Below are 27,959 nucleotides of genomic sequence, written 5' to 3' on the forward strand. Positions count from 1 at the left end.
TCGTTTTATTTTAAGACTAGAGACAAACAATTATTGTGTAAAATTCAACCATGCAAGGAAAAAAAAACTATTTTCTAGAGTATATAATCTAATGAAATAAGTTCAACTTTCTGATCAATATGTAATATTGTAATAATAATAATAATAATAATAATAATATTGTAATTATCATTATCCAAAGAAATGGATCATGAAATAGCTATAAATCGTTAGAGAGAGAGAGAGAGAGGAGTAATGGATTACAGCGTAGCTGCGTTGAAGCTGTTAAGCTCGCAGTTGAAACAAGCTCGAGAAGTAGCGTCTCAAAATAGCTTCACGCTCGGTGATATCCTCTTCCAACGCGCTTGGTTGCAGGTTCAAATTTTCTTCTCCACCTTCTCCATTCTCAAAACGCCACCGTTTTCACTTTCTTTCATTTTTGCCTAATGTCTCAGGGCGTTCTCGTCTCCGCCTCCGATGGCGACGGTGCTCCTCTGCTTCTCGACGACGGAACCGGCGTCATCGAGCTTTCCCTCACCGGCGAGTTTCGCCACCGCCATTGGAAAGCTGGTGAGTTCCACTCTCTACTTTCTTTCCGCTGCTCAAAATCAAATGTGAGGTTTTCTCAACATTTCTAATTGCTTTGTTTATTTATTTATATATTTTTATTTGGTTAGGGATGTACGTGATGGTAGTTGGAGGGTACGTTGCACGTGCGGGAGAACCTCCTATGATCAAGGTAATGTACACTTGTTTATCATTTGATGTAGAGCCATTCCCAAATTGAATTTATCTCACTAGCACTTGCTATTAGTATTATCACTGCCATTCATTTCATTGAGAATGTTCAATGCTATAATGTGATGTAATAGAGCTTGGAGATTCTCTCACATTGTCACACACACTCAGTAATGTAGTTTACTTTGAGCTTGTTTGTTTTAAAATTGCAAAATAATTGTAGTAACTTTTATAAAAAAAAAAAAGTTACAATGCAAATGTCTAATTCAAATTAATTAAATAACTATCGCAATTATAAAAGGTTCATAAGATTGTTGATCTGTCATCATCGCCTGATCGAGAGGCTATGTGGTATCTTGAAGTTATGGAGGCATACAAGCTGTTCTATCAGCCTCTTGTTGAAGAGTTTACTTGATGGGATTGAACAGAGAATGGGTAGGTTGGCATTTGACATCTGGAATTTCCCTTCTTATAGCAAGTTAGGACACAATTTTCGAAGACTTTGTATTCACATATCTATTTCTTTATTCTGTGAGAAATTTACCAACAAAGTGCATTGTAAATTTACTGCTGCATCGTGATAGAGATTGTATTATGATCTAATCAGAAATTATTTAGAATTTTAATTTTGATTTTATATTTAGAGATTTTATTTTTAGGATAGTTAGTTTGCATTATCTATTAGATTTACATATCTTTATCTTTATCAGTTGGACCTTATGCAATTTTGACTATTGAGTAATAATAGTTTTCTTTTCAAGAGTGCATCTTAGTTAAGTCAGGGACTACAATAGTGTTTTCTTTTTTCTCCCCCCTCTCCATCACACTATGTATGAAATGCACAGATCTGAGATGCCAATCTATTTTTCCCCACAGTTCTGACAATCACTTTCTTTCAGCTTGATTAATCATCTCATCTGTTATGAATTGAATTACATGAGCCTTTATGGATTTGGCTCCTTTAAGGGAAAGGGTTTAATTTAGAAAATGAAGTGTAGTTATAATTATTGATTAAGACAATTGAGAACTTGTTTGGTTTCCACAATAATCAGTTTCACATGCCATGACATATCTCAATGTAAAATCAGTAGTTGAAATTAGTTTGGACACATCTAATTATTGTTCTATAGTTGTACCAAAAAAAAACACTGAAAATAGAAAAAAGAAAGTGATCTTTATTGTTTTCTGCATAATTTTTTTAAAATAGTGAAAATAATATTATAATTTTGTAATAAAAAAATAAAATAGAAAATGAAAACAGAAATATTGTTTGAAATAAAATAATCTCTTACTTTTTCACTTTATAAACAAATTCACTTTAGAAGATTGCTATGTAATTTATAGTATACATATTTTCTGCATCAATCAATTTGTTCTGCATGGTTTTCTTCAAAGTAGTCATTTTCTTCCAGCTCTATAATAATCCTCATGTTATGAATTTGATGTGCTTCCGTCGCATTGTTTAGTAATAACTTGTAAACTTGTGTTAGATTTGTTGTTTTTTTTTTTTTTTTGGCATACGAACATTTGTCATGGGCTAGCACATTGAACGCTGTTTGCCGTATAATTCCACTTAGCAAGTTAAATTCGGTAACAAACTTTGTAGAGTTAGTTACTATAATCAGAGGTTTAGGGATCCGGATTTCCTCCAGTTATGATGAAAATTAGACATCTAGTTTTATTTTCGTTTAAGTCAAAATACAATAAAAAAAAAATTATGTACAAAATTAATTTAAATAAATTTTTACAAATTTGCTTAAATGAATTTTTTTTGCTAAAGTAAATTTTACATCTTCTCTTTTAATCTTCTTTTCCTCATGCTTAAAATTTACTCTTTAACTTTTATATTTAACATTCTTTAACTCTCTTCTGCTCCCAACTCCCTCTTTCCTTCACTACATGCTTAACTTCTTTTTTCCTCTTCTCACTCTTACCATTCTCCATACCTATCTCTCTTTTTCCTTCATACCTAACTCTCTATTTTCTTCTCACTTCACTATCATTCTTATGCAACTTGCTCTCCTTATCTCCATCCATCCTTAGTTCTCTCTTTTCTTTATACTTAGGCTCATGCACAAAATTCACTTAAGCTAATTTTACATAAAATTTTGTTGTTTTCTGCATTTTTGCTTAAACAAATTTATTTTTGCTTAAATAAAAATATAACTAGATGTCTAGTTCTTGTCATAAATGGAAAAAATTTGGATCCGATGTTTAGGTACTTGTATACAAGATAAAACAGTTGAAACCAGATTGATAATTTTACGACATTTTCTTTTTTTGGTTTCTTCCCACGCTTTTTTCATATTCCCTTTTTTTTTTGTCAACTTATTTCTTCTAAATTCTGGTTACCACACATATGACAACATTGTTTTTCACAATCAACCTAATCTTCTCAAATGTTTCCGACTTATGACAAACCTAGGAATTCAGATACAGGAAAATATTGAATATCTCTACATACAACGAATCGTAACCAAAGTTAAATGTCCCAGGAAAAATGTTAACAATACCATTTTGAACATAATTTTTTTTTATAATTGATCTATTTTTCAAAAAGTTAAAGCATTAATCCTGCAAATTGGTAAGTTCTTAAAAATTACTTTAACTTTTTTAAAAATAGATCAATCACAAAAAAATGTTTTAAAATGTATTAAAATTAACGTATTGTGTTACATAAACTCAACTAGCAACGTCTCATGCAGACAAATCAAGGAACTCATTTAAAATGTACAATTCAACCTCACTCAGCCCAAAAACATAGTGTCTGAAAGACAAAAATCTAATCTAGGGAGATCATGAAGTATATAACTTAGCAGTTAGCACACTTGTCCAATTGAAATTGAAGCTACCTCGGTAATACCATCAGTAAAGGGGGGAAGAAGTGACGTCAGACCAATGCAGCAGAAATCCAGCCTTCGCCCTTCGAAGAGCTTCCAAAATCACAGGCTCGATGACTCATGCACTACATTCCCGTGTAACAATTGCATAGATATCAAGATCCAAGGACCAGCAATACTTATCCAGGCAAGCAAAACAGGTTGCATGTACCACCCAGACAAGCCAATTTGTATCTATTTCGATGACTTTTGAGGTTGGGAATCTTTGAGAGGCTCAGGAGTTCCACTAATGGCTGCATTCCTCAAAGCAATTTCCACTACCTCCTGCTCAGCCCTTTCCCTCTTCTTCTTTTCTAACAATTCCTCATTGATGGCATCAGGTAGCATGGTAGTTATTGAGGGCTCAAGAGTCCGAGGACCTGCACTGATCCATGGATGACTAAGACACAGAGCAGCCGTTGGTCTCTTTTCTGGTACAAAATCAAGTATTGGAACAAGAAAGTCAACCATGTCAGTTGCGTCTTGCTCACTGAAATTATATTTCTCCATCAGCACCTTATCCATTGGCCAGCATCGCAAATTGCTGATGTGTCTCAAGTCCCCGTGTCTATTGAAAAATTCTCGGGAATACCGGCCACCTAGTGCAATCTAAAGGAAGAATTTATTCAAACTTTCAGTTGAGCACAGATAAAATATCAAGATTGACCAATTTTCGGAATGAAATACTGAAATTACCCTATTGTTTCAGTTTTTTAAGCAGAAAAACTCATTGAGAAACAAATGGAGTACACTGCAAGAGGATCTGGAAAATGGAGTTTAAAATTGAATATTGTTTCTTGAACATAAACATGAAAAATTGACAATATATACAAACTTTAAAATTTTCTGAAGAGCAGATAACATCACTACCTTGTGAGGCATCATCCCAAGAAGCTCCATCATCAATGCCAGATGGTCCTGTAAAACAAATGTTTAAGCATCATCAAAACAATCCATTGATTGAAGTTAAATTCAGGTAGTCACAGCGTTATTTCCAAATTTTGTAACATTTGATTCCAAGAGAATGGGATGAGATATATGTCTGTTTAATTTATGTTGAGTGAAAAAACATTTGGTTTACCACTAAATAAATCCTGACATTTTCAGTAGGTATAAAGCAAGGGGAAAATTATAATTTTTATAAGGAACAATAGGGACTTAGAGCCCCAGTGATTCCAATGTATCCTTTCTTCCCATTATCTGTTGAAAATGTTTACTAATTAGCACCAAAGAAGAATAATGAAGCCTCAATTCTAAGATCACAAGCAGTATAAAAGCAAAATTGTGAGCATTGCAACATCTTCTCTGAACATCAGGTCATGTTTTATCCGATTGATGATATTAAAATGCTATGGAGTATGGACACAAGCAACTTTCTTTGAAGAAAAGTAGGCAGTAGCACAACTTCACAGACTGGAAGATAAAGCCATCCTTCAGAAAGAAAAGATGAGTACAAAGAGTTTAATATCCTTAGTAGAATAGAATTCACTCTTTAACTAGTATTCACTCACAAAAGTTCACAATACTCCCAATGAATGTTTATTTATTTTTAAAATATAAGTCAAACTCCATAGAATGCTGATATAAATGAAAAGAATCAAGACACAAGCATGATAATATTATCGGCTCAGGCAACAAATGAGAAATAACAAGTTTAGGAAGAAAAATGATATTCAACTATCATGGCCATGTTCTTCTTATTGCCCATCCTTCTTATGGCATATAATTGTTTCCAAAAGATAGCATTTGCATTTCTTTTGAAAAAAAAACATATTTACTAAAAAATCAGCAGAAGTATGCATTTCTGCATTCACCAGCTGACGATTATAACAAGGACACGAAAAGGTATCAAATTGAATAATGTAGTAACTGAACTAATGTTAAGGACAAAAGAACTTCTACTCTGATTAGAAAACACCCCCCAAAAGAAGACAAGTTTTCAAAGCACAAAAATGAAAAGAAAAATATTGCTACCATCAAATGATGAGAGCACAAAATAATGCGTTGAACTGGCATTTTTTTAGTACAAAACAGGTTCAGTTACCTCATCTCTATCATAGTTTTCACCACTGTGAGGATCAAAAAGAACATCACCAGTGGCAAGCTCAAAGCAAATGCAAGCAAGCGACCATAAATCTGCTGGAGTTGAGTATTTAGATCCAAGAAGAACCTCAGGACACCTATACTGCCTTGTTTGAATATCATTTGTGAATTGTTTATAAGTCCAACAAGCATTACCAAAATCAACCAGCTTGCACTTACGATCAACAGCTGCCAGCAATTTCTTTCCCATGGAACGGCTAGCTCTCCTATGACCAGGACTTCCTTGTGAAACATCCTTTTCAAAAGTCTTTGTTGATTCATCTTTACTCAATGAACTATTAGGTTTATCTTCAACACATCCCACACTTGATTTCACACCATTACTGCAATCTTGCTCAGGTACTTTATAATTCTCCTCACCATCGTCTGAACTTTCCTTCTCAACACAGCCTTGAGCTACCTTAGCATGTCTCTGCATTTTCTTTTTCTGGTTCTTTGTCAAATCTCCATTCAAAACTTTATTTTCTTGGGTAGTCCCATTATAGGACACAGTCTTATCCTTGGTGTTTGGAATGATAAGCGGAGCAGGAGCACTTGATTTTCTAGGATCCTTAGATGGATCTATCAATGACAGAAGCAACACATTCTCTGGCTTCAAATCAGTGTGTATGATTGAAAGCTCACGATGCAAGTAATCCAACCCCACCAAAATATGAAAACAAATTTCTTTAACCATGGGGAGAGGAACCCCACGATAGTCGCTATATTTGATAAGGGTGAGAAGATTGTCACCCAAGAATTCAAAAACCATACACACATGCTGACCATTAGGCCCAGAATGCTTAAAGTGATCCAAAAGCTTCACAACACATTTCTTGTCGTCAGGGTCCCCCTCAGCAATTTGTTTGAGAATCTTTATTTCATCCATCGCAGCTTCCGTGTAGTGCTGCGCACTCTTCTGAATTTTGAGCGCTACATAACGCTACAAACAAAAACTTTCCCCGTCATTAAGAGAGTTTGAACTTCAAAGTTCCAGATTAAGAAAAAAGGGAAACAAGTGGAATATGGTGGATGCATGGTTTGTTGATTCGTGTCACGTTTCAGTTGATAAGTTTTCACTAATATTTACAAAATTTTCACATTATTTTTCATTTTATTTTCTGTTTCCAGGATTTCATGAAGCCCTGCTCCCATCATTTCCCTTCACAAAGTCTACAAAACAGGGAACAAAAAAATATGGATTTACGGCATTCAAAAACTAGCACAGTTGGTACAATCGAAGAACATGTGTTATTCATTCTTCATCTAATGGCTCACATTGAACTACATCTGATTGAACAAACGTGAAGTACCAATATACTTTACATTCAACCACACTAATTGCACCCTTGTTTTACAGCACTGAATGAGGATAGCACATTTTTGTAATTATAACTAAAAAAAGAAAACAAACTGAATACATCGAGCTCTCAAGGAATGAAGAATTACCACATTCACGAAGTGCTTACTACATACGCATCTAACTATAGAAACACTGAAGACGCAAAATGTAGCAAATAATAAAGAGCGATAAGCAGTGTTGAAAAAAGAAGGCACCGAATTGAGAGTGTCCCAAGCCAGCCAGACGGTGGAAAAGTGACCCCAACCGAGTTTGGAGTGGACGATGTAGCAGCCATCGTTGAAAGTGTCACCAACTCGAACCGCATGGTACCCTCCACGCCTGTAATCTTCAATGCCTTCCTCCTCTGAACTGTAATCGCCATTGCTCTCCATCCAATGAGAGTTAGGGTTTGTAAGCTTTGCCGGGAAAATAAATGAACACCACAATTTTGGTGAGTGAGAAGGACTGCAAACATCAATGGGAATGTTAACCACTGTAAAATGGAAAACAGAGAAAAAAATTAAAAATAATATATATATATATATATATATATATATATATATATATATAATTTAACGTTATTAACTTATTTTTATATATAACAAAAATACAGGATTTCTTTATTTCTTTAACTTTATTATAATGTTTGTATTAACAAGTCTTTTACTTGTTGTTTACTTAAATAGTTATATTATTTATTTAATATTTAAATTACCAACTAAACTATTTAATCCTATTAAAAAATGTTAGAAGTTGTTGTCATTTTAATCATAATTTTATTTTAAAATTAATTAATACTATTTATTAAATAAATATTATAAGTTACATTAAAAAAGACTGAGTAATTTCTCAAGTTTTTTTAAATGCCCTTCTGGTTTTTTTTGCTGAAAAGTGAGATTTTATCGTATAAACTTTCCCTAGAAATAAGAGTTATCTTATGCCTTATATAAAACTTATCCTATTCACTTGGTGTATATGTTTGAAAACTGAATAATTTAATAATTTTTTATGATTTAATTAGTTATAAAAAAAATAGCAAGACTTATCCTATACACTATATAAAACTTATCCTATATATTTAGTGCATGAGTTAAAAATTTTGATTAAATTATTAAGTTATTATTCACCATATTTATTTATTTTTCTTAAAAATTTATTATTTTAACTTTTTTTTTCATAGTATTGCTTTTTTTTTTCCTTCTAAAATATATAAACTTCAAAAACCGTGAGAAAATAATTTTTATAAAATTTATTTAAGGTGCATGAAATGACAGGCAATGAAGATGTATGATTTAAGATTCAAGTAAGAGAGAGAGAGAACGAGAGAAAGATAAACTAAGAACATGTCTTATTTCTGTTTTAAAATTAAAATCTGATACAAATTTATATTATTTTTTAATTTAAAAAAGTATTTTTAAAATAAAATCAAACATGCTCTAAAATTCTTTAATTTAATTGTGAACATAGAATAATTGATAATGTACAAGTTGAATTTAAATAAGAGATTTCATTCTAACTTCTTCTGTTATAAATAAATAATGAAACCATTAGAATATTTTTAACTTGCAAGTTTAATAGAGACAAATAATTTTATTAATTTTTTTTACAAACCGCCCTATCCAAAAAGGAGGGAACTTAAATTGTTGAGAAAGATTTGAGAAAACTTAAATAATTCTCTTATTTTTTCTCCTTCCTTTTTAATACTTTTTAGAGGATAATTAAAAAACAACTTCTACTCTTTCTTTTTGTTTTAAATCAAACTCAGAGAAAGTCTTTCTTAATCTATCAATATAATTTATAAAAAATTATTTTTTCCATTTTAGTGACAATGATTGAAAATTACTTTGGATTATACACTAAATTACTTCCATACTTTTAAGACATCAAAATATTCCTTTTTTTTTTTCGTTTTTAATCTTTTATATGATAAAAATATATCTGAACCGGTGGCAGTAATTTAACCTTGTCAAAGTATAAAAATTACATTTATCAAAGTATGTTTTGACTCTTTAAATATTTTTTTTTCTTACACACATTACTAAATCAAATTCTTATCGACATAATTCAAAGTATACCTATCTGGCAACCATACTAAACTTTATTGGTATTTTCATTCTTCACAGTTTAATGTTGAATGCTTATATACCCCTTTTTCGTATTATTCATCAGGCAATAAATTAAGAGTTATCAAATATGTCCTTTAAATTTTTATTATTTATTTCAAGGAGAATGTTAACTCAAAAACTGAAGAGTCAAAAAACTTTTATGAAAGTGTTATAAATATACTTCTACGATATTTATTGTACTCAGTGATTGAAAAATAGAGAAATCTTAGCAACATTTTCTAAAATAAACTCTTCAACACGATTTATTTAATTTATTTTTAAAATATTAAAATATTAAAATAACTTAAAATATATTATTTACAAGATAAATACATCAACTATTTTAAAAAAAATATCTAAAGAGTGTGTTAACATTTCTCCAAACATTTATTAACCTATTAACTCGTACCCTTAAAATATTCATTCGTACATTTAAAAAATATTAATTTTTTTATTTGCGTAACATATGCATATCATAAAAAATGATTTTTATAATTATGGTAGCCAAAAGTAAAAATGTAGCGCGACAAGGGATGCATCTCTTACTGCCCGTTTTATTGCTGTTTTTTACTTCGCTTACGTACAACACCAATGGCTACACTCTATCTCCACAAATCATACAGCTGCTGTTACTAACGGAATGCAACCATTTGATGTTCGCTTACGTTTCGAGCCCCAACACAGATCTACCTTGCCAATTTTCTTTTTCGTCCCTAGAAAGCCTTGACAATTTGCAGCGCCACAGTGGCATTTCACCTCTGGACCAAACTGCACAAATCTACAATGCCACAATATGAGATCAAGTTAAATATCTATTTAAAAATATCCCGACGAGGAAAAATAGTATCATCCACATGTTTTCTCCAACGAGAATAAATATTTATTGTCCCCTTCAAAATGGGGCAGTGGGTGTATCTTTTCCCGAGAAAGTACTCGATTCAAACTCAACATGATGCGTAGAAAAAATATATGATTCGATGTTTCCTGCAGCGTTTATATTGGCCTCGCATGACTGTTCATAGTAATGCAGTAGAAATTCCTTTCTCCAGGCATATCTACCATTAAATGCACGTGATTTTCATTGGCTCTCATATATAAGAGGCTGGGTATGTGTATCCCATTGACTCCTCGGGAAATCTCAAGCTCTAAGGATACTAGGAAAAATATAAAAACGTGTGGCCAGCGCAGAACAATAATTTTTCCATCATCTAAATGATGTTATGAATATGATTGTGAAATGTAGAACAATAACTGAAATAGCTACTTAATAGTCATTAACAATAAAAATCCATTCTCTGTATTACAACATATGTAAAAATAGTAGATTAGTCCAACTTCTTTTGGGACTATTTAAAAGGAAAAGTTAGGCCAAACACAATTTCAAGAAGCTCTAAAACTTAAGGGTAGTTCTTTTATTTTAAATTAATAGAGCTTGCATATAAATTAAATAGAGCAGTTTGTGCTTTTAAGGAGAGAAGCAAAACGTTAAAATAAAATCCTAAGTCATACACTAGTTAAAAGCACAACAGAATGCCACTTAAATTTCTATCGAGTTATGTTACATATCCTGGTGCGCTACTAAAGAAATGCCATGTCCCAAGCAGAAAGTAGGAGGTAGGGTCAAAATTACCTGTAATCGTATGTCAACGGCTCTCCAACTTCTATTGAACGAGCAGCAAATACACCCACACGTGTTTCACCATCAACTTGCCTAGAAGAAACCACAAAAATTTAGACAAAAATATGGAATGTCACTAACCACACAGATTTGTCCACTTAGGATGTGTTTGAAAATGCAATTTAATTAAGTATTTATTCAACAAACTCTTATTACATGAGGACTTATATATTTGACCATATAACTTCTTGAAATAAGCTGAAAAGAGAGTTCATTAGATAAGCTACACTTAATAGCTTATTGAAATAAATAAAAGAATTTTCAATAGTGATGTATTATTTTTATAAGCTCTTTCAAACGAAACCTTATTTTAATTAATTCTGTATACACTAATCAATTCTGTATCTCTAACGTAAATAAACTTAAATAATTATAATTATAATTAAAAAATGATTATATTTGTTTGGAACTGTAGAATTTAATTCGGTTCATGTTTTAGCCCAGAGAACATTATTTTTCCATCTTAGTTTGTCAAGCAAAGCAGTCATAATGGGCTTCATGAGAAACAGGCTGTATCTTCATCATTTATAATTTAGTGGCACAAATTATGGTAGGACATCAAATGAAACATGTCTAGCAAGCACTTTGTAGGTCTAACTTTATGAGTACCGGTAATTAGACCAAGAGAGATAGTACGCCATCACCATCAAAACAAAGCTATAGGCAGAATCCAAGACAATAGCTTTGTTCAGTACACAAAGTGTCATGAAGAGCTTCATTTTGAAGCCAAAAAATGATGAGTGTAAGGTTTAGATGACATCGAGCGAGCCTATGGAAGGTTGCAGGATTCAAACGAAACCCAATGATCAAAGAATGGCATCCCACATCATTTTGTCTTGCATTAAGATGGATACATGATAACAAAAATATTGCTAGACCAAACATTGTTAAAGCAATTAAAATGCACAACAAATCAGCATACGATAGCAATCATACATATGAAGCATACTGTGCATAATATCAAGCATGCATTATTCTAAATAATTTAGAGCAACTTGGTCCACTAGGAAACTATATATCTGAAGAATCATTTAAGTGTAAAAGTAATAATGCAGCCTAGGATGACTACGTTGGGTTTTTTACACTAACCACTTTTCCAAAACACAGTTGGGATCGCAGCTATGGTTTAAAAATCGTGATGTATTTCCTTTGAAAGTTGCATCTATTGTGAAGTCTTTCCGAATCTCACACATGTAAAAATTCTGTACACCCCTGTATTTCATGTCCCAAAGCCTTTTTTCGCATAAAGCATCATCAATGACTGCAACAGAACGTTTATGGTTAAATGGATAAAAGGCATAGCTTAAAGATATAAGGTACAGAAAACATATGATTGATGATCAACAAATGCTATTTTATATTTTTTTAAAAGGACATATTGATTATGGTATGGAAGAAGGGTAGACAAACAACGTTTTGACAGTATGAAGCTATCAGCCACTTAGAAATGCGAGCTACCTTCACCAATATACTCGATTATAAATCCACCTTTATCGATTGTTTCGGCGGCCTCCACTCCCCATCCACAAAGTTCAGTCTGAATAAAAAAAAAAACACATGGTAATTGGTAGCAAAATTTTACAAAGTCTAAACGCAATAAAAGGATAACCCAAAAAAATGTCAACGATCCAAAGGTAAAAAAAAAAAAAAAAGAAGCTCCATCCATTTTACTGTCATAATATGTCACACCTTGACGATCTTGATCTTTTTTTCCTTCCGAAATGGCCGATTATTGCAATTTTCTGAGCAACGACAAGCCTTTGAGCAGCTTATGCATTGAACCCTAAGAAATGAAAATATTATGCAACAATTAACGCATAAACCTGCTTACGAAATCTTACTATATTCGCATTACAACTAATTATATTGACAAGTACATATAATGTGTGGCGTGATATTTGGTGTATAAATGTAGATGTACAACCTCTTTAATTAACAGGGAAGAGATAAACATAGTTTTGTAATCCAGACAAATAATATTTCTCCAAATCCCTATCCTTCATGTCTAGGATCACCAAACTTTCAGCCACAAAATGAATTTATGTTGGTTGTTTGATATGCAACAAAATAACTCATCGTAAGTAAAATTAAAAAGCCAACATAATCTACATCTAGAAGAAGTTTCATTCAAAACAAAGTAAACACTCGAACTCAAAATTCACACGTACCTGCACACACAATCATCCGAACACATAGAACTGCAACTGGTGCACCCTGCACCATCATCCACATCACTACGCTTCTTCTTCACTAGGTATATATCTGATATTAATTCAGGCTAGCAACTTGATGGCCAATGCAATAATTAATTTGAAAACTATTAATAATACCAAGAATAAAAATAAACTCTTTTACTTAACATTCTAAAAGGAATACGCTTATTATAACTGTATCATATATAGTAACTGCTTCAGCATAGCAAACAAGATGTTGGATACTGCGTCTTATGTGCACATATGGTGGTGGCTCCATTTTATTGTCCATGTCTTTCCAAGTGAAGTCAATCTTAAACTCCTCACTGATAAATGGAAGAGGCAAGCGACAAAATACTTCCTGGAAAAAGGAAGGATAAGTAAAATATTTCGAAAGAGATATTAACAAACAAAATTACAAAATTTTAATGCAAACGACTGGTTTGCTCATCTAAACATTACAAGGCACCAGCATATGATGAGCAATCAAATTTGTACCAGTTTAATAATATAAAATCTTTTTTTTCTCAAACATGCCATATATTATTAATCTTGCAACAGATATCTGTAAATGTCAAATATATCATGCAAAGTGATAACAAAGGATACATGCATAAGTGAGACATGTAAAAAGATTGCTCATAAACCTTACCGAAATGTTATTTGTTGAAGCATCAGGCTGCTCATCCAACAAATACAACATTCCTGTCAGCCAGCCTAATCAATGAAAAATACCAATAAAAATAAAAGTTTGAAAAGAAATTTCTAAATCTAGTGAGAAATATTCTACAATGCTGTCAATCCAAGTAGAAGCTGTTAAACCCATATAGAAGCATATTACATATGTGAGAACTAGAAAGTTTATCCATAAAACATTAAATAAGTTTGAGGAGTACCATTGTATATCCATATGCAATACATGATCAAATATTTTATGTTCCATAAAACTTTGCAAACACCATAATTTCTTTCACACGGTGCATAGGGATAGACAGGAGAGGGTGGAGAAAATAGGACGAAATGACAAACCACTTAGTGTAATGGAAGCTAATATTGAAAGAATTGCATATACTGAAGGTGAGAGAATTATAAAATGTAAGACATCACAAATTAAAGAAAGAAGCATAAAAATAGATATTCCAAACAGAAACAGATAATTTCATTAGGGCAGGGATTCTAATCAAAGCACATATTTCGATTTGCAGTGTAATTAGTAAACGGTTCAGGGACAAAAAAGGTTCTGGTGAAAAGAAAAAATTGACCTTTCTATCCAGGCGCCAATCAGAAGGATGCCTCCAACAAACAGCTTGCCCAGGATGATCTTTAAGATGCATCACTGCATCTGGCCATGGTGCACATTTACTATGGAACGCAATTTTGCAACGCACACACGTCAATTGTTTTTTTGCCTTGCAAATGAAGCATACCTGTTCATCGAAGGACTAAATATGAGTATGGAAAAACAGGGCAGGAAAATAAAGGAAAAAGACTGTGGGCAAGTTTGGGTAATAGCATATTAAGTACGTAATTCAACAACCTATTATCAAATGAGAGCTTATTCATACATTTGACAATATAACTTCGAGAAATAAGTTTAAAATAGGTGATTTTGATAAGTTTCTTTTTGAAACAAGCTAATAAGCTAAAAGGAATTTATATGAAGGTCATAAGCCCAAATAAGCTCTTCCGAATGCCCTTTGTATCCTAGATAGCATCTACAGCACGTAGTAGAAAAGCAAATCATGATCAGGAACTTTCACAAAAACACAAAAGGAGTTCGTATAATTAATTATCAATCCCATAAAGAATATCAATGTTGGCTTGCTATTTTGACAAATTAAGCTAATTCAATAATCTCCAGAATTTATCATGAAACTAGACTTGAGTAGAAAAATGTTTTGGACAATCTCGCACATATCCACATTTTAGCACTTGTGATATTTCCTTTCAGATGTGTTCAAACGATCCCAAGTTCATCAACTGACACAAATAAACATAATCTAATATTCACTCCCTGTATTAAATACCAGTTAAATGACACATTAAACTTCCAATTAATCTTCCATGAATTACATTACTCAGAAGAAAACCATAATTCACATTACAAATCATTACTCTACTAATATACAAAATACCATCAAATAAATGTATTAAAGAAGTGAGGGTCAATCTTGGTAGCGAAAGAGACTAATGTTGCATAATTAAAAATCTACATGTTGTGGGCATTTGAACTTTTTCAGACTCGCAGCTCCAACCACTTCTTTTGCACATTCCACGTGGTAGCGTGCATCACATCCACGAACAGAACATAGCAATTCCTCTCCAGGGCAGATACAATGGCGACAAAAGCAACATTCATCCTAAATCCGCACACATTACAAAAACAGTTACATGCTAACCTATGTTTTCAATTAATCAATAATTATAAATAAAAATAAAAAGTATGTATACCATCTTAGAAGCACCAACAAGAAAAGGAAGAGAGAAGGGATCTTTGAGGCGATCCTCGAAGGGCTTGTTATTGTTGGGCTTTTGGACCCGATCCAGGGAACCGCGGGTGCGCTTCAGAACCCGAGGTTCGAAGGGAGGTTCGGAAACGAAGCTGTTGGGTAGGGTTTTGAGCGGAGCATCGGAGGAGCAATGAGGGAGTGAAAGAGTTGCAGAGAGAGAGAGGTTCGCTAAATCTGGCATTGTGGGAATCTGAAACAAACCCTAGAAGAAGGAGAAACTTGCCGACAGAGGCATGGGGGGAGAGAGGGAAAGAGCAAGAAAGAGAGAGAGGAGAAGAAGAAGAAGAAAAAATGGGCGGGAAAGTGTGGTTTTGTAATTTTCAGGGGGTGTAGTGAAAGTACTGAAGGGGGCTTGTGAGATGTCTGTATTTACGATTTTGCCAGATGCTATCCTGCGCCGGAATGATGAGGGGACCGCGGAACTTTGAATTTCGGTGGCCATCGGAGCTATCAACGAATGGTCAAAAGATGCCAGCTTTTCTTAATTTACGTTTTCATTTTTTTTTTCTCATTTTTCTATCCGATAAAAAAAATTGTACCGATAGATTAGTAATCAAATAAAAGGTTTACAAGTAAAAAGATCATAAGCTTAAATTATTTCGAAATTAAATAAATAAATCACTCAAACAATTAAATATCAGCAAATTCTCCTTCACACTCTTAAATTTTATTTGCACTCAAAATTTAATATATAATGAGTCACTTACTTTTTTATCTAAACTACTGTATACTTAATCCCTATACTTAAGATATTGTTTAAGAATTTAAAATTAAAAAATAAATATAAATTATAAATATATTAATAGTATTTTTTATTATAAAAAAATATTTTTCACATATCTCATATCTACTTTATAGTTATTCTAATTATTATTGGTTACTTAGATTAAAATATTATTTCATATATGAATTTTTTTAAACTAAAAAAATATAGGATTTTTTGTAAAATTATAAAAATGTGTTTTTTTTTAAATTGTCATTGACAACTTTTAGCAAAAATTATCACTGACAACTTTTAATGTACTTTTTAAATATTTAATTTTTTAAAAAAATTTATAATTTTGGAATTTTATTACTTTTTTATATTTTTATCTCTAGAATTTTGTACTGCATACAAAATTATCAATGACAATTTTTGAAGTCTATATTTTTATAATTTTATAAAAAATCCCATTTTTTAAATTTTAAAAAATAAAAACTATATAAAAAAAAGCCTACTTAGACTAACATTTCACTTTTATTTTTTTATTGTACTTATTATGGTACTTTTAAACTTAAAAGTATATTAAATACTTTTTTAAATTATATTAAAATATTTACATCTTTTTTAAATATATCACTAAAATTAATAATTATAATTGTTCATATTATATGAACATATAATACTCTTTTATTTTTCAGAGTACTGTAAAATTTACTATTTTTTATATGTATTTTATTCTTAATAAATTCTGCATATACTTAAAGTTCTATTTATGAATTTCAAAGTTAGACTTTGAAGGAAAAACCTTATATTAAATCAAATTGTAATTGCCTCTTCAACTTTGTACTCACTCTCCCTGACAGAATTAAGACTAGAACTAGTTTTTTATATTCTCCAATTAACTCTGCCAAAACATCAATTTAAAAATATTGTTTGTAAATGATTGTTTATCATTTATTAGCCATCATGTTATCCGTTCTTCAACAATCTGAATTTGACAACAATGCCCTCTTTTCCTGCATACATTGTATTAGAAGACAATTTTTATCCCAGTTGATTGAGTTAAAGGCATCAAGTCCACTTTTAATACTACTAACAACCTTTTAAAGTTAATAATATAATTTTATACTTAAGTAAATAAATAATTTATTTATTTTTAAACCACCAAAATAAAGTGGTGGAGGGAAAGAACTAGAAAAAAGTGGTGGTGTCTTACAAAGATATAGAGCCCACTCCCTAAAGATGTTCTTTTTAACAAAGCCATCGTTTATTATTACCAAAATGTCCAAAACGAAAAAGAATAATAAAATACACACGAGTTCGTGGATATGTTTCTAGTTCCTCCCTAGGTGCCGTGGTTGATAATTCAATTCAAATGAACAAATTGCATGGCCACGAGAGACGTGTATACACAAGGGAAAAGGATAACGATGTATCAAATAGATATTTTAGCTGCCGTCTGAAGGTGGAATTGTTTATGTTGATATAATTTTTATGTAAAATGGTTTGGTAAAGGAATACGATATTCTCTTTATATAAATTGATAAATAGTGTGTATATGTATACATATAATTCATCTAGTGAATGATGTAACATTTTAATTACTAGATGACCATGTACATTTTTTAAAATTTATTTAAGATCGTATTTTACTTTAATATCAATCGTTATGTGAGTTGGAAGAATACTAATGAATAGTTCTAGTGCACTTTTTAGGAAAATAAAATATATGTTTTTGTAATCAAAGTATTTTTTCAATCATGAAGTATACATTATAAGTCAAATAAATGTATTTGTTATTTATAAATGTTTAAAATATTAAATATTTTGCTAAAACAACAAAAAACTTGATATAAGATATTGAATAATTTAACTAATCTTTTATAAAGATGGTTAATGCAAGACTTGCAGACATATCAGAGTACATGTAGACTGTATTTGGCTTAATTTTAGCCAATGTGTCATAATTCATTTATTAAATATCAGTTACAGCGAGGCAAATGTGTGATTCTTAGATATATGTGTAAAGTTTATGTATTACAAATGATCATTGATGCAAGTGGATGATCCGGAATAGGAACCACATATCTTGCAAGAAAAGTTCAGAATAAGTTGACGAAGAAAGTAGGGTATCTCTGGTGCACAAGCTACACACTTTACTAACTCATGATTACCCTTAACACTTTTGGTCAATTTATTGGATAGGAGAGAAGAAGAAGAAGAAGAAACTAGCATTCTCATGGGTATATGGTTTATATAGATTGGATTTTGTAAGGGTTTCAAATTAAAATCTCAATACATAGAGTGTACTTATCAATTGCATCACCATGGGTATTGCTGAGTCTTTTCCACTCTGCTACATACTCAATTAATAGAAATATATAAGAGGAAATGGAATAAATTAGTAATTATGATGGGTAATATATTAAAAAAAAGATTATATATATATATATATAGTTAGCTTTTTCTTTTTAACTTTTCTATGGAGTAATAGTTTTACAATTGGACTAACTGTTCAGTCAATAAAGGTTTTATTTTATCATAGTTAGATTGGAATCAAATTAATAATATATAAATATTAAATAATAATAAAAAGTAATTATAAAAAAATTAAGTAGAATTTTATTAGATTGTTATAAAAAACACATTACATGTCTTGTAAAGCTCAAAATTTTTAATAAATAATTAAAGAAATAATTTAACTTTAACCTTTAGGATTGAGTTTAATAACTACTACTACTAATAATAATAATATTTTATAAACAAATATTTAATACTTTTTTTATACTCTCTAAATAGAATAATTATTTTTTTAAGAATCAAAGATAAGAAAAGTGATAATTAAATACTGTGCACAATATTTAAATGTGATTATTTTGTTTTTGAGTTGTATTAAAATAAAAATAAAAACAATTCAAACTAATTTCCATACCCATTTTTTTATTTTTATTAATACTTAAAAAATCATTTGTTTATTTTTTTATCAGTTTAAAAAACTTTAATGATGAAATCGACATTATTGTATTCCCGTCATTTCATATGAAGGTTGAATAAAAAGAAAGGGAAAAAAAATATATTCTCTTACTAGAAGTACCCAAACTTTCATAAGAAATAAAAATATGAAAAATGAATAACAATTTGATATGGGCCACGTGTTAAAACAAAAGCACGGTTGCAATTAAATAATTTTAATAAATTATATAAATATATTATTAACTCATATTCTTATAATTAAAAAAAATTAACTAAATATTTTGTAATATTTTATATTTTTCAGATAATAAATACAGCAACTGTTTGAACATTTGACTTTAAAAAGAAAATTAGTTACAGAAATAAATAAATTGTGGCCGTAACAATTGTACTTTTTAAGAAGTTGAAAGCTAAATCATTTTAGCTTAGTGAATGAAAGACAAGTGTCAACACATAAGTAAAAGTGGTTTACCTGAAGATTTGTGTTGTCTAGGAAATTAAGATGACTTAATGATTAAGCTTAGATATGTAAAATAATCGTCGTAAAATTTGTTATTATATATCATTAATTGACTTTTATTAACTAATATTTTAAATAAATTAATAAAAATGACAAATAAAAAATTATAAGAAATCATAGTAAAAATACACTGATAAAAAATTATATTAATATAAATTACATTATCTCTTGTATCGTTTAATCATTTTTTATTAAATAATTAAATTAAATTAAAAATTTTAATCATATAAATCTATATGCAAAATTTTAGATTAATTTAGAATTAATTAATATTTGTTATAAAATATTAAACTCTTTGATTAGGTTGTTATATTTGTTAAATTTTGACCAAATTTAGTTAGAATTTAATTAATAATTGAATTGATAAAAATTATATCATATAAAATATATTTTTTAATAATGTAAGAGTGAATGTAATTTATATTAATATAATTTGATTTTTTATAAAATTAAACAATGTATTATTTTTTTTAATTATATAACCAAATCCTTCAAAACATGTATTATAATCGTGTCTTGTAAATAAAAAAATTATCTTTTAAAATCACTTTTGATATTTATCAAATTTTCAGATAAACGATCTTATTATGATATTTTTTTTGGTCATAAATGCTTCTTAATTAAATTATCAACATCACTATTTAAGTGTTTACTAATTTTCTTTCCTTATATATATATAACCTATACTTTAAAGATTGTGTGTGTATACACCAGACAATGAAATCCTAATTAAGTTAGCATAAAAAAGTTGCCTCTTGTCCAATGTGTTGACTCACTTGCGAATTACAGATTTGTTAAAGAATGAGAATAGCCATTGCAATCCCAACTTGTGATCTTCGGAGAGTATTGAGCATTTATTAACCATGAGCAGTTATTGCATGACACTACTTAGTGTGACCCTTAAAAAATATGATCATCATGTTGTTTGTAATATATAAATTTAATAAAGATAAATAAGTAATTTAATTGATTTTTTTCATCATAAATTGATATATAAAAGGAATCAATGATTGAATTTCAGTAAATAAAATTGTGTTAAATACTTTTGAAAAAAAAACTTTATTTTAATGAATCTATTTAATTTAAATTAAAATTCAGTTTTTTTTTTGGTGAGAACTGAATAGTTTAGTCAAGTAAAATTTTATATTTTTCTTAAATGAAAATACAAAATTTACTAAAAGAACTGTTTTATTACGGGATTGAATTTAAATTTATCTAATTTAAAAATTTTTAAAAATTATATCTTATTTCTTAATTAAGAAACAAAAAATACACTTAAAAAAAAATTAAAGACTATAATTTTGATGTAGTTAACACTCTTTTCATTTTTATTTTCTTTTTTCTCCATTGTCAAGTATTTCTTACATTCCATTCCATGCTACTACCATACCTTTATCTTTAAATAACCATTAAAATCACGAAGGTCTTCATTCGTTTCATTAAAACCAATCTTCCACTGGTCACGTCTCTTTAATTCACCCAATAGCCATAGGCTAAAACGGTTTCACCTCCTATTGCTTTTTCATTGGCATAACTCATTCTCATAACTGTGTGTGTTGGGCGGGTGAAGGAGGAGAAAAACGAAGAAGGGAAAGAGGAAGCGGAAGAAAAGGGGTAAGAAGGAAGAAGGAAATTGAAAAAAGAAAAGAAAATACGTTGAAAAGTACAATGCAGGAAAAAATGAATAATTTAAAATAAGTTTAAAAGCTCAAAGACTAAAAGAACATAGAAGACTAAACTAAAATATAGATACAAATTAACATATCAATATACTAAAATTGCTTAAAAAGTACATTTAAAAATATACCTACTAGTATCTTCAAAATAAACGTTAGTAAAATTCTTATTTAATTGAAATAAAATAAAAAATTATCAAAGTATAAATTTTTGAAAAATTACGAAAATGTAAGATTATTTTATTAAAAATTATCGGTCGTATCTTTTTTACACTTTGAATTTTTTTCATTTTTAAAAAAATTACTATTAACGACGTTTGACTTTTTTAGAATTTTTAATACTTTTTTTAAAATCATTATTCATAATTTTTCGTCCATCGTTACCTAAACTAACTGATTTAAAAATTTTATATTTATGTAATTTTTTCAAAAATAACGTACTTTAAAATATATAATTTTTAAATAACATATATACAAAATATTATAAAATCGGATTCTTTTGTCTTTGTTTTTGTTTTTGTCTTTTTTTTAAAATCTTGTAGTTAAGGGAGCAGAAAACAAAGAAGTGTAACGAGCAGTAAATTGCAGTCTTTTGTTTATCCTAGATAATAAATAGTAGTAGTAAGTAGTAACTTTACGTAATCCATAATCCATTATTGTTGTGTTATTGGACGAAACTTGCAACCTGCAACTTGCAAGTTCGTTCAGGTTGCAACTCTCTCTCTCTCTCTCTCTCTCTCTCTCTCGCGCCTTAATCTATATCTAGATTCCGGAATCATGATCATGAAGTACAAAACCAACAACAATAACAACCTCAATTTTTGCGTTGCTTTGCTTTTTGTTCTCATATTCCATTAGTGTTTAAGTGTCTCAATTCCATTTTGCTTTCCCTTCTTTCACTTTCCAACCGACACTAATGGACAAGTTGTTCGTCGCTTTTCTCTTCTCCGTCGTGCTTCTGTCGTCGGCGGTTGGGTCTCCTGTGACTCTGACGCTGGAAAGAGCGTTCCCTTCTAATCATGGCGTGGAGTTGAGTCAGCTCAGAGCGAGGGACATCCTCAGACATCATAGAATGTTGCAGTCTACTAACTATGTTGTAGATTTCCCTGTTAAAGGAACCTTCGATCCCACACAAGTCGGGTAATTCTGTCACCCCCTTTTTAAATTTCACCTGTTAATTAATTTTTTGGATCAGTTTCTCTCATGGGTGTCATCAAAGGAGGTTTTTTTTTTTTTTGTGTTTAAAATGAAAAATCAAAGATTTTTGGTTTGGTCACGTTGCTCTCAATTCTGATATTTTTTAATGTTTCAATGATAATTTTCTTTGTAATGGCGGAAGAATATCAATATATGGTTCTCTCCTTCTAATACCCGTTGTTGGTTCCTTCTTGCTTTACTTTTATTTTATGTTTTGTTCTCTCAATTCAATTTTTTCTTTTTAAAAAGTTGAAATTTGTGGCTTCTTTCAGGCTTTACTTTACAAAGGTGAAATTGGGTACTCCTCCAAGGGAATTTTATGTGCAGATTGACACTGGCAGTGATGTTCTCTGGGTTAGTTGTGGATCCTGCAGTGGTTGTCCCCAGACAAGTGGCCTCCCAGTAAATTCACAATTCCCTGCTTGTTAATTACGTAATTCAGTGCACAGTTTGTTTAACAATATTAAGATTAATATACTTCTGGGATTTGTGAGTAATTGGATATCATCATTGGTGGATTTTGTCGCAGATTCAACTCAATTACTTTGACCCTGGGAGTTCATCAACATCTTCATTGATCTCTTGTTCGGATCGAAGGTGCAGGAATGGAGTACAGTCATCAGATGCCAGTTGTTCCAGTCAGAGCAACCAGTGCACTTACACATTTCAGTATGGAGATGGTAGTGGAACATCAGGTTATTATGTGTCAGACTTGATGCATTTTGCCAGTATTTTTGAGGGTTCCTTGATGACCAATTCGTCGGCATCTGTAGTTTTTGGGTGAGCTATGATGAATCTGAGATGATTCAAAATTACATTGCTATGTTTTAATAATAATCACCCCTTCCCCCTTTGCACTTGTTAGTTTAAACTTGGAAAGTAATGGCTTATATGTTGTGCTATGGAACAGCTGTAGCAACCTGCAGAGTGGGGACTTGACAAAGTCTGATAGAGCAGTTGATGGGATATTTGGATTTGGGCAACAAGGCATGTCTGTCATCTCCCAACTCTCATCGCAAGGAATTGCTCCAAGAGTGTTCTCTCATTGCCTGAAAGGAGATAATAGTGGTGGGGGCATATTGGTTCTTGGCGAGATTGTGGAACCGGACATAATTTTTAGTCCACTTGTTCCATCACAGTATGTTCATCTCATTCATTATAGTATATGCAACATTTTGATTTCTTTATATCCATTATTCATTTGTGATTTTTTCTCAAGTGTTAACCTTTGCTGGTTTGTTTGTATGAGATGGAAGTTGGGAAACAAGTTAAGTTGACAGAGCTTTGTGTCTTTGTTCTTAGGAGCCTAATGAGATGAATAATTAAAAATTCAGTTGTATTGATACATGGCAAGTGTTTACTGGTTGAAGTCACTTGGTTTTTTAGGCTTCAAATAAGCCATCCGAGCGAGATATTTATCCACTTAAAATTTTAAGCTGTATGTGAATCTTGAGCATTGAAATCAATTTATAATTTCATACTCACTCACTAGTTAGGAATATGATTGCGAAAATGTTCAGGTAAAGATAGGTATTTAGCACTTTGATAGTTTGTATTTGTACCAATTTACAGCTATAGAACTATGGGATGAGTGGTGTGTTTTCAGTTGTTGCAATGTGTTTAGGTGCCTTGTATAAGGACAACAGAATTTCATTCAGTGGTTATTTTACTGGTTGTCTGGTGCTCCTATTTATTTTATATTTTGCAAATGGTTAAGCCTCAAAAACATTGATATCAGGCATCAAAATCCAGAGGAAAACATGTTCAATCATGAATCAAAGTCATACGTGATACTAAAATGGATTTCTACTTGTATAAGCCTAATCATTACCTCACGTCAGCAAAACATAGTTATTGATTTTAAGCCTTGAATAGTTTGACAGCTAAACTTTTTGAGTCAACCTTCCTTCATCTGTGGGTGCATAGTTTCTTAATAGATGTCATATGGTGCATGGAGTGCTTCTTTTTTTTTTCTATTACTAGATTTTTATTGATAAATCGAAGATTTAGGCACAACTTTGAGTTTACAAACTCTGTTGTAGTTCTGCTTTTTTCTTTTTACCAAAAATATGCATTCGTATTCATACTTAAATATTATACTTACGTTGAATAAGAATTTTAAATTTCAAAAATGGTATTGTTAAAAAAATTATTTGTATTGAAATGGACACAGAATATTCTTTGAGAAAAATGTTTAGATTGATTGCTTCCTTGGCACATATTTCAGGCCCCATTACAACTTAAATCTGCAGAGCATCTCTGTCAATGGCCAAATTTTGCAAATTGATCCTGCAGTTTTTTCTACATCAAATAACAGAGGTACCATTATTGATTCTGGAACAACTTTGGCATACCTTGCAGAAGAAGCCTACAACCCCTTTGTCAATGCGGTGAGTTTCACTTAGGTAATTTCTTTTCGTCCAGTTGATCCATATTAAACAATGCTTTGATTCATCATGTGTAACTAAAAATGGTACCATATTTTTTCCTTTCTAGGAAATTTATCAATAATTAATGGAAAAAGTATTTTTCATGCAGATTACAGTGGCTATTCCACAATCTGTACGCACTGTTCTTTCTAGGGGAAATCAGTGCTACTTAATAACCAGCTCCAGGTTAAGTTGAACTGTTTATAGATTTTGTGTTGATTGTTTCAAGACTCTCTTCTTTTCATGATTGGATGCTAAGAATAGAGGATCTTGACACTCTTTCTTTACCTTTTTTTGGCTATACTGTGTGTAGCAATGTCGACATTTTTCCACAAGTCAGTCTGAACTTTGCTGGAGGTTCATCTCTGGTTTTAAGGCCACAGGACTACCTTATACAGCAGAATTATATTGTATGTTTTCAAGCTTTGATTTCCTTTTATTTAATTTTCTTGGGATTAATGTCTTGATTAAGTGATTTGCAAAGAAATTCATTCCAATTTGGCATGAGTTATAGTTTCGCTGATTATCAATCTGATTCTTTTCTTTCCTTTCTTTGTTGTTATATTTACTTCTGTTTCTAAGGTCCTCATCCTTCTCTATAATAATATTTCATTGACAACTTTTGTAGATCTAAATATCTAATAATTTCTTGTAGTATAGCAAAATTATCCTGCCCTAGAAACTAGTGTTGAAGTTTCTATGGTGTTTAGTTAAATCTTTTAATTCTTATGCATTGTTAGTTCCCTTCTTAGTGCCTTATGTGTGAGGGAGGGAAGAAAACACTTCTCTTCCAATTCTCATTTTCATGACTGAACTTTTATCCTACAGAAATTTTTAGGACACATCTCAGCTGCTTCATGGTTATTTTTGTCATTGCTGATTGCTTTGACTAACTATCTACCTTTATTCTTGATATACGTCTTAATATTATACTTTGTTCATTTTGACATGTTGTCTTACTCATGCAAGGATATTGTGTGTGTGCCACAGGGTGAGGGATCAGTGTGGTGTATTGGCTTTCAGAAAATCCCGGGTCAAGGTGTAACAATTCTAGGAGGTATAATGCCAGTTTGGAAACTTTAGGGCTGTTTGGTTTATAATTACAAAAACCTCACCTTGTTTTTATTATATTTCCTGTTTTTGAAGATTCATTCAACAAACACTGATTTTTTTTTCATTGTTTCTTATACAAATATTTGAAAATAGAAAATAAAATAAAACAAGGTGGTTGTTTTGTAATTAAAATTGAAAACAAAATGCTTTCTAAAATCAAACAATGCCTTAAGTTCTATATCCATATGTTTATATTTTAAAATTTGATTGAAAAGATACATAAAATAAGTTTTGCATGTAATTGAAGTTCAATTAAAAATAATTGAATTCAAAGCCTTATTTACAAAGAAAATCCTCGTATTGAATCAAATTATAATTCCCCCTCTCAACTTTGTACTCATTGGCAAATTTTCTTCTAGAAATAGTTTGTTTATGCTCCCAGTCTGCCAGAACATGAATTCATTAATATTGCATGTAACTTAGTTGTTATCATCTGTTAGCAATCATGTTACCTTTTTACCACCATTATGATACTGACAATGCCCTTTTTCTGACAGACCTTGTATTAAAAGACAAAATTTTTGTCTATGATCTTGCTGGTCAACGCATTGGATGGGCTAACTATGACTGTAAGTTTTGAACTACACTACATTGAAGGCAAATAGTAAACTCACGTGCATACATACACATAAGTTGAGCTATATTTTCATTTATAGTTCTTGAAAATCTCTACAAAATCGTATTCTAATATTTTTCAATTTAAATTTATTGAACTAGGTTCATTGCCAGTTAATGTCTCTGCATCAACTGGTAGGGGCAGAAGTGAGTTTGTGGATGCTGGAGAGCTAAATGGAAGCACTTCTTTACGTTATGCAACTCACAATTTGCTAAAGACAGTGCTCCTTACTCTCTTAATAACACTAATATGTTGCTATGTATTTTTGTAGCATGTGGAATTGGAATTGATATTCTTTCTTCACTATGTATATTCTCTTGCCGGTGTATAATTGTGGCAATTGGCAAGATCACACATGTTATTACTTGGATTGTCGCTTGTGCCTTTTTTATGCACGATAGGTTTGAATGCTTTAGCTTCAGGTGCTTAAGTAAGTCACTTTTTTTTTATCACCTATGTTTCTTACTTTTTAATTTTTTGATAGCATTGTAAATTCACATGATTATTTATTGATTGAATCGCTGATACAACTTATACCTCATTTGGGGTTTTTGACTAGCTTGGTTTCTGCATAAAATTCATTTGCTTTTAGGGTCAATGCATAAAATCAATTATTCTAGGTGGCTTATTGTGAGTTGTAGATTTGTTTATGTTGTTAATTTTAGTTCAGCCTTTGTGGGCCAACTCGTGTCGATGCCACATTATTAATTTGGACTTTGGCGGTGATAATTATTTTTTGCATCGTTCTCTGAATTGACCGTACCACCTTTTTTGCATCACTTCTGAAATTAAATTTTAGAAATAGTGTTTAATATATTTTAAAATTAAAATTTCAAAAATAATAAAAATTAGGGTGGCATAAAAAGTGGTAAAAAAATTTTGTAGGATGAGAATTTTTAAATATTATATATTTAAAATAATTTCTTTAAAATTATTTTTTTAACAATTTTAAAAAATATAACTGTAATAGTTATGAAATTAAATTTTCTTTTTTATTTATATAAAACAGCCATTATCTCAAAATCATTAATTTTTTATCTTTGTTTTTGAAGTAATTTAAATACTTTTTATGCTAGAGAATTGGGTGTTCCTATCCTAATTTTATTTAAAATCTTACATTATTGAATTTCCTTTGTATGATTTTTCTAAATTTTGCTTAAATCATATTTTTCTTGTTTAAGCAAAAAGTTATAAAAAAAATGATTTATTGAATATGGTTACACGAGA

The 27,959-nt window shown here is 30.7% G+C and overlaps 4 protein-coding genes across 4 annotated transcripts; 2 read left to right on the plus strand and 2 right to left on the minus strand.

Annotated features, from left to right (window-relative positions):
* The first annotated feature begins 218 nt into the window (after positions 1-218).
* Positions 219-1,474, plus strand: LOC113859140 (recQ-mediated genome instability protein 2). The gene is made up of 4 exons (XM_027491957.1): positions 219-354; positions 435-549; positions 657-718; positions 1,019-1,474. Exons 1-4 carry the CDS (start codon positions 235-237, stop codon positions 1,130-1,132), a joined length of 411 nt encoding a protein of 136 aa, XP_027347758.1. The 5' UTR covers positions 219-234; the 3' UTR covers positions 1,133-1,474.
* A 1,739-nt stretch (positions 1,475-3,213) lies between these two features.
* Positions 3,214-7,471, minus strand: LOC113858727 (SRSF protein kinase 2-like). The gene is made up of 4 exons (XM_027491463.1): positions 7,236-7,471; positions 5,641-6,621; positions 4,467-4,514; positions 3,214-4,205 (listed from the first exon to the last, which is right to left on the minus strand). The coding sequence occupies exons 1-4, from the start codon at positions 7,410-7,412 to the stop codon at positions 3,792-3,794; spliced, it is 1,620 nt and encodes a 539-aa protein (XP_027347264.1). The 5' UTR covers positions 7,413-7,471; the 3' UTR covers positions 3,214-3,791.
* Positions 7,472-9,678: 2,207 nt separating this feature from the next.
* On the minus strand, positions 9,679-15,947 carry LOC113859744 (histone-lysine N-methyltransferase ASHR3). The gene is made up of 11 exons (XM_027492441.1): positions 15,879-15,947; positions 15,447-15,695; positions 15,209-15,355; positions 14,258-14,422; positions 13,242-13,356; positions 12,972-13,065; positions 12,493-12,586; positions 12,262-12,340; positions 11,893-12,064; positions 10,756-10,836; positions 9,679-9,903 (listed from the first exon to the last, which is right to left on the minus strand). Exons 1-11 carry the CDS (start codon positions 15,945-15,947, stop codon positions 9,741-9,743), a joined length of 1,428 nt encoding a protein of 475 aa, XP_027348242.1. The 3' UTR covers positions 9,679-9,740.
* Positions 15,948-22,029: 6,082 nt separating this feature from the next.
* On the plus strand, positions 22,030-27,286 carry LOC113857881 (aspartic proteinase-like protein 2). The gene is made up of 10 exons (XM_027490142.1): positions 22,030-22,517; positions 22,847-22,976; positions 23,104-23,354; positions 23,485-23,712; positions 24,802-24,964; positions 25,113-25,189; positions 25,317-25,413; positions 25,994-26,060; positions 26,614-26,685; positions 26,834-27,286. The coding sequence occupies exons 1-10, from the start codon at positions 22,294-22,296 to the stop codon at positions 27,001-27,003; spliced, it is 1,479 nt and encodes a 492-aa protein (XP_027345943.1). The 5' UTR covers positions 22,030-22,293; the 3' UTR covers positions 27,004-27,286.
* The last annotated feature ends 673 nt before the right edge of the window (positions 27,287-27,959 follow it).

The sequence above is a fragment of the Abrus precatorius genome, unplaced genomic scaffold, assembly GCF_003935025.1.
Source record: "Abrus precatorius isolate BTA unplaced genomic scaffold, Abrus_2018 Scaffold2, whole genome shotgun sequence".
In the NCBI taxonomy this organism is placed as follows: domain Eukaryota; kingdom Viridiplantae; phylum Streptophyta; class Magnoliopsida; order Fabales; family Fabaceae; genus Abrus; species Abrus precatorius.

Coding starts and splice junctions, on each gene's coding strand:
- LOC113858727 (XM_027491463.1), bottom strand. CDS start 7,412: ATGGAGAGCAATGGCGATTACAGTTCAGAGGAGGAAGGCATTGAAGAT. Junction 4,515..5,640: donor AAAACTATGATAGAGATGAG/GTAACTGAACCT, acceptor TTTGTTTTACAG/GACCATCTGGCATTGATGAT. Junction 4,206..4,466: donor TTGGGATGATGCCTCACAAG/GTAGTGATGTTA, acceptor TTCTTCCTTTAG/ATTGCACTAGGTGGCCGGTA.
- LOC113857881 (XM_027490142.1), top strand. CDS start 22,294: ATGGACAAGTTGTTCGTCGCTTTTCTCTTCTCCGTCGTGCTTCTGTCG. Junction 24,965..25,112: donor ACAACCCCTTTGTCAATGCG/GTGAGTTTCACT, acceptor TTTTTCATGCAG/ATTACAGTGGCTATTCCACA. Junction 25,414..25,993: donor TTATACAGCAGAATTATATT/GTATGTTTTCAA, acceptor TGTGTGCCACAG/GGTGAGGGATCAGTGTGGTG.
- LOC113859140 (XM_027491957.1), top strand. CDS start 235: ATGGATTACAGCGTAGCTGCGTTGAAGCTGTTAAGCTCGCAGTTGAAA. Junction 355..434: donor TCCAACGCGCTTGGTTGCAG/GTTCAAATTTTC, acceptor CTAATGTCTCAG/GGCGTTCTCGTCTCCGCCTC. Junction 719..1,018: donor GAGAACCTCCTATGATCAAG/GTAATGTACACT, acceptor CAATTATAAAAG/GTTCATAAGATTGTTGATCT.
- LOC113859744 (XM_027492441.1), bottom strand. CDS start 15,947: ATGGCCACCGAAATTCAAAGTTCCGCGGTCCCCTCATCATTCCGGCGC. Junction 15,696..15,878: donor GGATAGCATCTGGCAAAATC/GTAAATACAGAC, acceptor GGTTTGTTTCAG/ATTCCCACAATGCCAGATTT. Junction 9,904..10,755: donor CCGTTGACATACGATTACAG/GTAATTTTGACC, acceptor GTGGCATTGTAG/ATTTGTGCAGTTTGGTCCAG.